Source organism: Diabrotica undecimpunctata, chromosome 4 (assembly GCF_040954645.1).
Source record: "Diabrotica undecimpunctata isolate CICGRU chromosome 4, icDiaUnde3, whole genome shotgun sequence".
NCBI lineage: Eukaryota > Metazoa > Arthropoda > Insecta > Coleoptera > Chrysomelidae > Diabrotica > Diabrotica undecimpunctata.
The window spans coordinates 129,988,152-130,001,254 of record NC_092806.1 but is presented as its reverse complement, the minus strand read 5'-3'; the positions used below and the strand labels follow the sequence as shown (position 1 = coordinate 130,001,254).

Genomic DNA, 13,103 nt, shown 5'->3' with positions numbered 1-13,103 from the left:
AATTGTAGTTTTGCGTCGATAGCTAGTATTAATAATATACATATTACCACTTGTCAAATCAGTGTCGTTGCGCGCTAACTCTATTTGACTTTATGTTTGATAGTTGATAGCTGGCATCCTTAATTTGCAACCATTTTTCTCAGGCAACCTTATATCATCATTTAAAAAAAGTAGCTTTAATTTAATATTAAAAAAACAAGCATATCATGGGCAGCGTATTTTATTAAAAAAAAATAAATGAACGAAATGAAATTTCTGTTCAAAAATTAATTACCATGCATTGAATTAAAAATAGTTGTCAAAAAATGGGATATAGATGGAGAAAAAATGAAGATAATAGGAAAGTTTTAATGGAGAAATACAATATTAAAGCAAAAATAACTGAATAATTAAGAAAGATAAAAAAATACAAATGACAGGGACCGCCGAGTATATTTTTGTGACAAAACTTACATTCACGGTTTACATACCGTATCAAAAGCATGGAACAATGATAAATATAAATGTTTAAATCAACCTTGGCTAAAGGTCAATGCCTCAATATCAGACACTCATTAGGTGAAGCGAGATTCGTGTCTAAAGCATTTACTATTTTAAAATCGAGAATGAAAATCGGAGACTATCACTATGAAAAAAAGAATGCAGTGTGTCAAATGGTTAAAAGAAAAATTAATTCCTAATGCTGTGAAGAAATCCTCATTGGTACTAGATCATCTATTATCATTATTTATGAACTTCTTCCAAACTTTGTATTCACCAAATAACAACCTTTACGTACCTATCCATCCATTAAATAGCAACTTTAGTACAAATATTTGTCCTAAGATAACCATGACTGATATTTTTAATGGCATAAATGAGCTACCCAATAAGCTTACTGCTGGCCCAGATGGAGTGCCTAATTTTTTATTAAAAAAGTGTGACTGTACACTTGTAATGCTTTTTATTATATTGTTTAATAGATCTCTGGAAACCTCTATGTTTCCTCCTTCGTGGAAAGAAAGTTATGTTGTTCCAATATTTAAAAATGGTTAGAAAGACATTGAAAATTATCGTAGCATTTGTATACAATCTGCAATCTCTAAGCTCTTCGATTGTCTCATAGCAAAGTAACTTTCTTGGTTCTGTAAACGCTTAATATCTCAATCACAACATGGTTATCATAGCACAAAATCCACTACAACAAACTTGATTTGCTATCAATCTGATATAGTATCTCAAATGGAAGTATTTGTCCATTGATTCAACAAGATTAGTGCATTGTTGCTTGGGTAGAACTACATATTTTGGAATACTATTCAGTTATTTGGTCACCCTATTTTCAGAACAATATTGGTACCATAGAAAGAGTCCAGTATAAATTTTTGAGATATTGTGCTTACCATGTTCACACTATTATTGAAAATCATGATTATTCCTATCGAACAACAATTATGTTTACCCCCACTCAAGAAATGCTGTGATGTGTCAGGAGCTATATTTATATATAAGACCATACATGCATTTATTGATTGTCCAAACCTGTTAAGCCAGATTAACTTTAATGCTCCCCACCAAGCTCTACGTTACCACGATGTTCCTTTCCACAGAACAACCTATAGTATTCACTCTTGGATAGATACATGGGGCTATTAAATGTTCTTGATTTTGATATTTTCAATATAACTCGGTTAAGATCTCTTACTTGGTGATATGTATATTGGTATTATTAAATTTTGTTCTTGGTATATTATGTTTGTTTTTTCTAGTATGTATGTAAGATGTTTAGTTTCGTTTTTTAAACTTTTTGATATTGATTTTATGTTATAAGTAATTTCAAGTTTTGAATCTTAACTGTTATATTGTATATTGTAATTTAAACTGTTAATGGGGTTATCCCGTGTATTAAATAAATAAATAAAAATGAAATATCTCTTGAAAAAACAAACTCTTAGATCCCATTCCAAATGTTTCGTGAAACAAAGACGCAATCCTGAAGGGTGTTGCTGAAAAAAAATATTTTATATCCAGCAAAATCAACTAAACGGTATATTTATAATTATAAAAATTAACAAGGTAATAAATTTCAACCGAGCAGGATTTTTAATATCGACGAAATGGGAAAACAACTGGTTATACTATATGTCGAAAAAAGTAGGTGCTTTTTTCGCCAAAATAGAAATCTTTTGAGAATGAACCTTTAGGAGCATTGTATAAGCATTCGAAAATGGCTGGATTAATTTGGAGCTTCTTTTTACTTGGCTGCCACATTGGCAGTTACAAAAATATAAAAGATTTTTACAACTTTTAAAAGAATTTTCACCCTTATAACAGAGGCGTTGGTCTTCAAATGTTTTTTATTGTGTTTTGTATCGTCAATCACTCTTCCATGAAGTATTTGTAACCATAAGACGAAGCTCTGAAGATGGCATGTTACATGCCGAAAGTACTCAGCTGATTTTAGTACAAAAATTTACATATTATCAAGTTTTTTGAGAATATACACCTGTTATCAGTTTGACCTATATTTTAGAAGTGTGTACAAGTCATAGTCTTTTTCCAATTTAAAATATAATAGTTTTATATGTCTAAGATCGTTATATCAAAACAATGACAAATGCGATGGAGATGAAGTAAATAAATAATACAATTTTGTCGTAAGATCTGCTGTTATGTACGGTAGTACTGAGAGTTGGACAGTTAAAAAAAAAGTTTTATGATAATTAAGCAAAATATTACAAACCTACCTTTTGATTCACTTTTGGAGCTAATATTAAATGTCTTTTTCAACCTTCTTAGTGCTATCACAATATCCATGACATCTTCTACGGTTCTTTCAAGATGTTCATTACGCCAGTTCAACTTCTGAAATAAAAATATTATAGAATTCTGTGAAGATTAGAAATTTCATATTTTTGGGACTTCACTACAACGATTGTAGATTAAATCAGGGGTTCCCAAACTGGGGACGCGCTCCCCCTGGGGGGCGTGATTAATATCAGGGGGGGGGGGCGAGACAAGTCGAAAATTAAATTAAATTTAGGTAGTCTTTCTAAAATTCTAAATTAACCATGATGTTTAGGAAATTAAAACAAACCACTGTAACATCTAACTTTACACATAAATGTGAAATCGAATGCTTGAAAGAATGGAATGTGAGCCGTTTAACACTGCCTCCCTCCTTCCTTCCCACTACCAGACGCAGGCCAGCTAACCGCAGCTAATAATCAATTGTGATTCAGTGTTTGAAATACCTCGCCCTAGCCTGCACGTATTTTTGCATTATAAAAGCGTACGTGTTATGAAATTTTAATTGTCGTAGTTGACTTTCATTGATTTCGTTGATTTGAGTGAGAGAAGTTATTGTAGTCAAGACGAGCTCAGCAAAGAAACGCAAGTTTAATGATGATTATGTCAAATATGGGTTTTTTTTTGTATGCGTAAAGATACTGTCGAACATCCTCAGTGTGTAATTTGCTATGAAGTATTAAGCAATGAGACCTAATCGTCTTGAAAGACATTTGTCATCCGAACATAACTCTTTTAAGGACAAACCAAAGGATTTTGCTACAAAATCTGAAAATTTAAAACGCATGAAGCTTCATATGAGTTATCACTTCTGATTGTTAAAGAAAAGAAGAGCCATATTATTGGAGACGCTTGTTAAACCGTGTTTGTTAAAGACAGCTGATATTATTCTTGGAACGCAGTGTAAGCAAAAGTTATCCCAAATACCTCTTTCTGACAATACTGTGAAACGTCGCATTGATGATATGGTACATATGACATACAAAACCAGGTAGTTGATGCAGTAAAACAATCGCCATTTTTTTCTATTCAGCTAGACGAGAGTACTGACATAGCACAATATTATCAGTTAATTGTTTATGTTCGGTATATTAAAAAGGAAAGAGTGAAAGACGAGCTACTCTTTTCTACAGAGTTGGAGACCATGACAAAAGCTATTGATGTTATGAAAGCAGTGTTAGAAAAGAAAATGAATTAAGTGAATAAGTATTTAAAGTGATTCCTTCTTAATTTTTCTGTTGTGCAATTAATATTCCGGCAAATTACAACTGTAGTAATCAAAAGACCCTCGTTTTAAAAAAGTTGTTACATTTTTAGGAATTGTATTTTTTAAATAAATAAAAAAGGAGCTTCCATGCTTGCATTTTTTGCTGATTTAAAAATTTTGAACTGTATAGGTACCTATAAATTCAATAGGATTGTCGGGGCAGACATTTTGTAGTTCGTTAACACTCGGTGGTAAGCGGCTATATATTTATTTCTTTATTAGCACACAAAACCACTTCTCAATTATAATTTTTGACGGTTACATCTGTTGGAAGTCCGAACTAGAGAAGGTACACTCGCCTTGTTGCGAAATTTATTATTTAGTACCGCTTGCAGCTTATCCGTGCCATTGAGGTATACCCTGAATGCCAATAGAGAGGCAGGCGGACACCGTTATTTCTTTTCGAAAGTAATATTCTTAATGCAATACGGCAACATTGTGAAAGCTCACCCACAAATAACCATTAAATCTGGTGGGTGGTAGTATTTCATGAGCGTACCGTCGGGTAACATCATGGCATCAAAACCAACGTGCAGTACATCTGTTAATAAACAAAATAAAAAAAGGTGGTTATCTGTGAGAGAAAAGCAAATGATAAAATCGGTTTATGAGGGATTGCGTAGAAGATATCCAGATATGCTTATAGAGGACGTCGCGACATTGTCTGGAGATTTAACGAAAGTATCGGCTCGTACGGTTTTCCGAATAATTCAAGGTAACAAACGTATCCAAAAACCAATCCATAAAGGACGTGCAAAAATTTTATTGGACGATAGTACGAAAAGTATAATCCGAAGAAAAGTTCATGGATTTTATTTTAGGAACGAACTGCCCACGTTAAAGGCTATTCAACGAGAAGTTAATGCAGACGCAGATGAGACTTTAAATAAAATATCCATGAGAGTATTACAAAGAACTTTACATGAAATGGACTTTCGGTATGTGAAGAGAAATCGGAAGTTTGTTGATCGAGAGAGACGAATTAGTGATATGGCGGAGAAAATATTTGCAAAAAATTCGTGATTTTAGACGACTTGGTAAAAAAATTTATTATACGGACGAAACGTGATTGAATGAGGGTCATACGAAATCCAAAGTATGGCAAGACTTGAATATTAAAAGTACGCGACAGGCTTTCATTGAGGGACTTTCAACCGGCTTAAAAGCACCCTCGGGCAAAGGAAGGCATCTCATTATAACGCACATTGGAAGTGATTCAGGTTTTTTACAAGATGGTTTAAATGTGTTTACCTCAATCAAAACGGGCGATTATCATGAGGATATGAATTCGGATGTGTTTGAAAAGTGGTTTTCGTCTATACTGACTCTTGTAGATCCTGGTTCGGTAATTATAATGGACAATGCACCTTATCACAGCCGTCGTATGGAAAAAATACCGACTTCTGCATCTCGAAAGGCAGATATAATAGATTGGTTAAGAAGTAAAAATATAGATTTTGATGAATCCATGATAAAGGTTCAATTACTTGATATAGTGCGCGAACATAAGAGTTCATACATCAGATTTGCAGTAGACGAAATGACACGCGAGCATGGCATCACCGTATTAAGAACTCCACCGTATCATTGTGAATTGAATCCCATCGAGCTAATATGGGCACAAATAAAAAATGAGGTAGCGCAAAAGAATACAACCTTTAAATTAAAAGATGTCAAATTATTATTAGACCAAGCCATACAAAATATAACCGCTTCCAACTGGCAGTCATGCATTAAACATACACAGAAAGAAGAAGATAAAATGTGGGACGTAGACATGCGTGTTGATGTTCTTATCGAGCCCATTATAATTACTCCAGGAGAAGACAGTAGTGATAGTGAATTAACAACAGGAAGTGATTCAGAATAAAAATATTTCTTTAAAATAATAACTAATAGGTACAGTTCTAGAGATTTTTTGTTGCTACATTCGGAGACTACCTGTGAGATCCTTCGTCCTACCTGGTTATAATTTTCTAAGTAGGTATGTACCTAATAACTATATTATTATTATTATGGCAAGTTTGTTTTTCACAATTGTAGTTTACATTAGGTTGCTGGGTCTAGAATTATTATTTTCTGTAAAGAAGTTGGTATTTATATGTGAATATGAATTTTATTTAAAAAAAAAATATTGTACATTCTACCGATCTCAAAGTCGATCACAAAGCGACTAAGTTATTTCGAAACTATTACCTATTTACAAATTCATTCACATTTACTTAAAACTCTCATGTAGAAATTGATTGTAAATAAAAATTCAAAAGAAAAAACAAGGTTGTTTCGGGAATTCTATTATTTCCATTTTAATCGTATTTAATTGGAAATTTCCAGGTATTATATTTGTGTTCTTGGAAATTGCTCAATTTGAATGCTACGTCGTGTTTAGTTTAAAACGCATATTATGACTAACGAGGGTTTTTCAAAAGGTTAATCTGGTTTACTACTAAAAGTTTCGTTTATATTTTTAAGTTATTTTCTTTCTTATTATGAATTTAGGATATTTATAAATGATAGGTTTTGTTGATTACAAATTATTACGAACCAGAAGTATATTCGTGACATTTCATTATTATAAGGGAGAAAGTTTTGGATTTAAAATATAATATAATTTAGCACCTCGACACCGTAAGGTACAAAAGGACGGCTTGAGTAAGTAAGTATAATTTAGCATTTGAGATGTTGTAAAATAAACATGTACATATTTCTTAAACTAAAAATAATATAAATGAATGAAAATATTGTGTGTACATCTGGATTACACAATTAATTGTTAAGACGTAATATTTTGAATATAATATTTTTACATAACATTTTAACAAAATATGTTTAACATATAAATTAACAATTTTACCGTTGTTTTACCGTTGACGCAAAAATATTTTTATGTGCAAGTTTCCTATTATTTTCCTTATTTTAAAAATATACACGCCACCATTGAACTACACGCGTCTCTCATCTCGGACCCCTCGAGGATCTATCATTTCTAAGCGATAACCTGACAATCCTATTGAATTTCGACCATACTTACGTTAATTTTATATTTAACTTTGTTTTTAAACAGTTCTGTTAATCAATAGTTCTATTTTAGTATTAATATTAACACTAGTAAATACAAAAGCAATTCTACATCAGTTATCAATGCAGATATGCGGCAAGGTCCCCGTAAAGTGAAATGTAAATAAAAATTAATTTTAGCACATACGATATATCCTGCTTTACCGGTATAAACCTAAGTAAAAAATAAAATTTTTAATTACATATTTAATTAACAGAACAATAAGCAGCCGCACTATATCTTAAAGCAAAACCATCAAAACCTACAAATCTGAGCGTTCTACTATATTTCTTACTGCAACTATACGGAGCAACGCGAGAACTTGATCATAAGGGGGAAAGCTGATATTTGACTATACTCGTCATTGAACTGATTTCCATTTTTTTGCAGATTCGGGTGTTTGTTGTTTGTTTATTTGAGGACTTTTGTGTATGAATATATTTTGTAAATTTTAAGATTATGTGATCATTCCTGACGTTTGATAATCATAGTATAGTTTAATTTAGTCCCATATCTATCGAATGATACAAATATATTACATCTATTTTTAACAAACCTGTGGCCACTCCAGCACTTTTTCTTGTTCCGGAAATACTGGTAAACGTGAATGTAAATGTTCACTTAAAACTGGCATAAATGGTGCTAGACCTCGTAATGATACGTCTAAACACGTTAACAAAGTCCATAAATGACCTAATGCAATAGCATTATCAGATGATCGTAATCCTCTTTTTGTAGTTTCCTAAAAATGTATGTAAGATTATTAATTACTCTCAATATCCAAAACAAAGATATTGTATATGATGGTATCAAAAAAGTAATTTATTTATTTTAGCTTATCATAAGAATGGTTTAATTTAATTTAACAACTAACAAACATCAATAGAACCCGGCGTATGACACGGTTCAATATAAATTTCATATGGAACTTTAAAAAATTAATCTTAGAATAAGTGAACATCAACAGTATATCAAAAATAGAGAATTTGTTAACACGCATGGGAAAATGAACATGTGTTCAATGGAAAGATTGATGTATAATCCTATAAGAAACAGATGGTAAAAAATAAAAATCAAAGAGGCTGACTTTATTATGTTAAATGAATCCAATATCGTCGCAAATTCATAGGCAAAATGCAGTAGGATCTGATTACATATATTGAAAGAGGAAATAAATAGATATAAAATATTACTATCAGTAAATCAATAACACATTGAGAATACATCATTTCTGTTTTAAAATAACACATATAAAATTAGAATTTGATATTAATATTGGGAGTAAACTAATTGTAAGGCCAAAGACTTGCCATTTTGCGATATTATCATGAGTTTGTCCTAGTTTTTCCTTGTGATTTACCATGGGATCACTAACTGGAGAATGTTAGTATCATTATTGCATGTGGTTATCTTTTTAAAGACAAATCGCACGCTGTGATTTTTATGACGGGTATTCTTAAATTGGGCACATAGGAGCAAAGATATGTAACTAAGGCTCTTTTGACGTGATGCTGTATTAGATTTCTATGTCATTGTATTTTATTTGTTAAATCCTACTATTTGGGGTACTGTACGTCACAATTGGACTAATAGGACCAAAGAAACGTAACTAAGGCCCTTTTGACATGCTGCTGTATTTGATTTTTCTGTTTCATTCTATTTTGTTGGTTAAATCCTATCATTTGAGATACTATATGTCACGATTGGACTAATAGGACCGAAGATACATGACTAAGGCCCTTTTGACATGTTGCTGTATTTGATTTTTCTATTTCATTGTATTTGATTGGTTAAATCCTATCATTTGAGGTACTGTACGTCACTATTGGACTTATAGAAGCGAAGAGATATAACTAAGGCCTTTTTGACATGCTGCTGTATTTGATTTTTCTGTCCTATTGTATTTTTTTGGTTAAATCCTATCAAATTTAAATTTATATATTATTTATATACAAGCACTGAACTTTCTAACGCACACCAGATAAAATTTCACTGAACAACAATGGTTCCGTTTAAAACATGGCTGATTCCATCTGCGCGTACTTATCTCGCCAAGCGGAGTGGGCATTCTGATTGTTTTATTATTGTGTGCCCATATTAGGGTTTTATTAAAATTACTGAAATATTTGGGACAAGAAAATTTCAAATAATTTTGAAACTCTTTGTCAGTGGTTTATGAGATTACATTGGGCATTATCAGCTGTGTCATAAAAATATGGTATCAATAATTTTCAAACGGAGTCAAGTGACGGAGAATCAATGACATTAATACAAAATGTCAAATATAAATAATTACTGAAAGGTTGTAAATAAAATAAAAATAAAAATATTGAATAAAATCTACTTACCAAATATATATCACAAAATTCAAAATACAAAAAATTCTTTAATGCATTTGTACAAATATAAAAATCGAAATCTTCTATCCCATCAATAACTTTGTCAATCATAAATGTCAATTTGCTTAATATCCAATAATCGACATCAGTCAATTGATCGAAATCAACAGTTTTTAGTTCTTGACGGCCAGATACTTCAGCAAACCAATGTTTGGTAAATTTGGTAGCTTGCCATATTTTGTTACAAAATAGTTTATTCGTGTAACATTCACTCACATCAAAATTTATATACATATCTGGAAATAGAATATAATTAAGAAACTTTTAAAGAAACTATTTTTACTGGTTAATTTTAAATTAATCAAGTATTTTGATACTTAAAATCTTTTGAAAGAGAAGATAGAGTAATTGTAAGGTATGTGGTAACATAAATACTCCTATGATGATTAACACGGAAACAAACAGTATATGCTCAGTTGCAGAACGGCTTGCCTGTCTGGGATTTACAGAGACACTGCCAAAACGCCACACAGCAGATCTAAAAGCAATACTCATCCTCCACTTTAGAAATTTAAAGTCTATTTTCTATATAAAGTTAAATTTGTCGGCGAACCAATGAAGAAAGCTCAAAATGAGATAGACAGCATAACCTATTTCGAAAAATTAAATATACTAGAGAGCGTGAGTTACCAGGAGAGGGCATCATGTTGCCTGCAAAAATAATTGTATACGAGAAAACTTTTCTTTTCTATCTCTCTCTTTTCTTCTCTCTGATATCTGATGAAAACTGATTCTAAATCTAGAGTCTCCGGATAAATAAATCCGGAAACATAATAAATGCACTAAACGATTACAAATCTTACGAAAAAGAAGATTTTTAGTTTTTAAATTTAAGAAGAGGGATTGATGGCATTTAACGCTATAAGACTGGTTTTGTCATAAAAATAATAATTACTCTGATGACATCAGACACAAAAATGAAAGAGGTTGACTTGGTCATCCAAAGATCCTTCATTGAAAACTTAGCTTTCATTTCTCCATTCGATCCTATTTTTTATTCGGATATTCTTTAGTTAGTATTCTTTATGTGGCAGCTTGGTGCTACAACGTTTTTTCTATCATTCATATCCACACCATCCGCCCATCTCAACCTTACTTTACCTCGTAACCTTGTTTTCCCGGGTTTCCCAATAGAGTAGGTCTGGCTGAATAGCTTTCATTTACTTTTGCCAGGTGTTCGGTCACTGTATTTATGTGCCGTCTCCATAATTGGAGGTTAACGATTCTGGTGGCAAACATTTTTGTCTTCAGTTGTACGCATGATTTCTTCAAACCCTACTACTATCCAGTTTCTAATAATATGCAGCCAGGACAATTTTTCTTTCAATACCTCGTTTCCCCTCTATTTTACCCTTAACGATCAATTGAGGAATGTAGTACTTTTCGTTACGTAGCAAATGACCCAAATAACTGTTTTTTTTATTATAATCGTTCTCAATAGGTTTTTTTCTACATTAAGTCTAATTAGAACTCCTTCGTTTGTTTTTCGCGCAGATCAAGGAATTTTTAGAATTCTCCGGCACGCCTACATTTCAAATGCCTCTAACTTATTCAAACTCTTTATCATTTAAATCCACGTTTCGAACCATAAATTACAACAGACTAAAAATTTTGCAAGTTTTAATCCTAGTTTGATATCGATATGTGTACTGCAGAGTTGACCCGGCATCGGTCACTGTAGAAGTCTAATTTTTATTTCAGCACTACATCCTTAGCTTTGACTACCATTAACTGAGCTTAATATTTTTTTGAGTAATTTTCTCTCGAATATTAATAGTCTGACAAGACAATTAAACTTAAAAGAACAATGAAAATACATACTTTTAATATTATGGGAAACTAAGGTAAATCTTAAAGCGTCCGAACCACATTCAGGAATTCCTTGAGGAAACATTTTCTTTTGGCTCTGTAGACATCTTTCAAATTCTTCCTTGGATAAAATTCCTTTTTCATAACTACTTTTAGAAATAGTATTTATTTCCTAAAAAGCGGTAATACTATAGATGAATAATTTTATAAAAAAGAAGTAGTAGTCAATTTGGATTTGGAAGTACATTGAGAACGAGGGAGATATTATTCGTAACTACAACGAAGCTAAGACGTAAGAGAAGAAATGTTTTGATGCTTTCTATAGTTCGAGAAGGTATTTGACAAAGGTGTAGCAGATTGACAGAACTACTAAAGGCTACAGAGATTCGACAAAAAATATAAGAGAATTATTGCTAACTTGTACAGGGTATGGTAATATTAAAAGATCAAATTATCGCTGGGGATATGTACGAGCCCCTTCCCATATCAGTTGGCCCACTGATATGGGAAAAAAAATTTCACTAAACCCTGGCTAAGCATTCACTTATGTCAGCATACGTTGATTTTTTCATAATTACGTTAAATCCGATGGAAAAATGACATCAAAACAATAATATTGTCAGTTAATGGGTCGAGGTAAAGTTATCAATGAGAAAATTTGTTCAATCATTATTAGATTTTTTAATTCTGAAAAATCATGAAATATGTTGCAATTGTCACGCTATAGTGTAAAAAATATAGTCAGAAGATACAAAACTACAGGTTCGGTCGTCACAAAACCTAGAAATGTACGAAAAAGTAAAATAACCGAAGCAGATCGAAAGGCATTAAGACGCATTATAGTAAAAAATTGAGGAGCAAATTATATGGAGTTAAGCGTTTTATTAAGTAACGTTAATGGAAGACACATTAGATCAACATGTCACCGAGAGGCCCACAAATTAGGATTTGGTACTTACAAAGTAAGTTTTATAGTTGAAAAAATTGGTACGAATTGGAATTGTTTTTAATAAATTTCATTTTATTTTAGGCTAAGGAAAAGCCAGTTTTAACATTACAACAAAAGAAAAATAGACTTAGATAGTCAAAAGAGCATACAGATTGGACTCAGTCGCAATCATTGGAGACAGTAGGAGTCGCGTCATTCGCAGGAAAAATGAAGCTTTCCATCCCGACAGTCTGAAGAGAAAAGTCAAATTTCCTGCACCTGTCATGATCTGGGGCATGTCGTCTAAAGGTGTGGGAAAGTTACATTTTATCAAATCATGAATGTGTTGCTTGTGTGAGTCCATTTCAAAAGGTAAAAGAAATAATAAATTAGACTTACTCACAATCAATTTAATTTAACTATCCAGACGACCGGTTTCGCTTTCTATAATATGCAAAGCATCTTCAGGTCTCGATACAAAGTTAAATAAATGCTGAAATAATAAACCCATATTAGGGTGTTGTCTAATAAAGATAAACAAAGATAGATGATATAAATTATATAAATTACAGTAATTATGCCAATATTACATGTCTGTGGTTTATCAAAATGAATAAAATGTTTAAGCAGACAAGGTAAGACCCACAAATTGGTAAAATAGTCTATTAAACTGTAATGAATTAATAAATGAACAAATAAATAAAACATTACTTACATGCCGGTACTCTATTAATTGATGGTTGAAAGAACATGGTTCAAACTATCCTGTATTGTTGTTTGGAGAACTCAAGTCTGCTATTGTAATTGTTTGACAGTAAACGGGGAAGTTCTTGAGGAGACAGATTTTATCCAATG

At 31.9% G+C, this 13,103-nt stretch overlaps 1 protein-coding gene across 1 annotated transcript in view; it reads right to left on the bottom strand.

Moving 5' to 3' along the window:
• Positions 1 to 13,103, bottom strand: part of LOC140440005 (probable valine--tRNA ligase, cytoplasmic) — a 115,737-nt gene that overhangs the window by 4,878 nt on the left and 97,756 nt on the right. Inside the window, exons 11-14 of the mRNA XM_072530232.1 lie at positions 11,333 to 11,492; positions 9,461 to 9,747; positions 7,669 to 7,854; positions 2,727 to 2,844 (exon numbers count right to left, since the gene is read on the bottom strand). Coding sequence (XP_072386333.1) covers positions 2,727 to 2,844; positions 7,669 to 7,854; positions 9,461 to 9,747; positions 11,333 to 11,492 — 751 coding nt within the window. The remainder of the gene's footprint in view (positions 1 to 2,726; positions 2,845 to 7,668; positions 7,855 to 9,460; positions 9,748 to 11,332; positions 11,493 to 13,103) is intronic.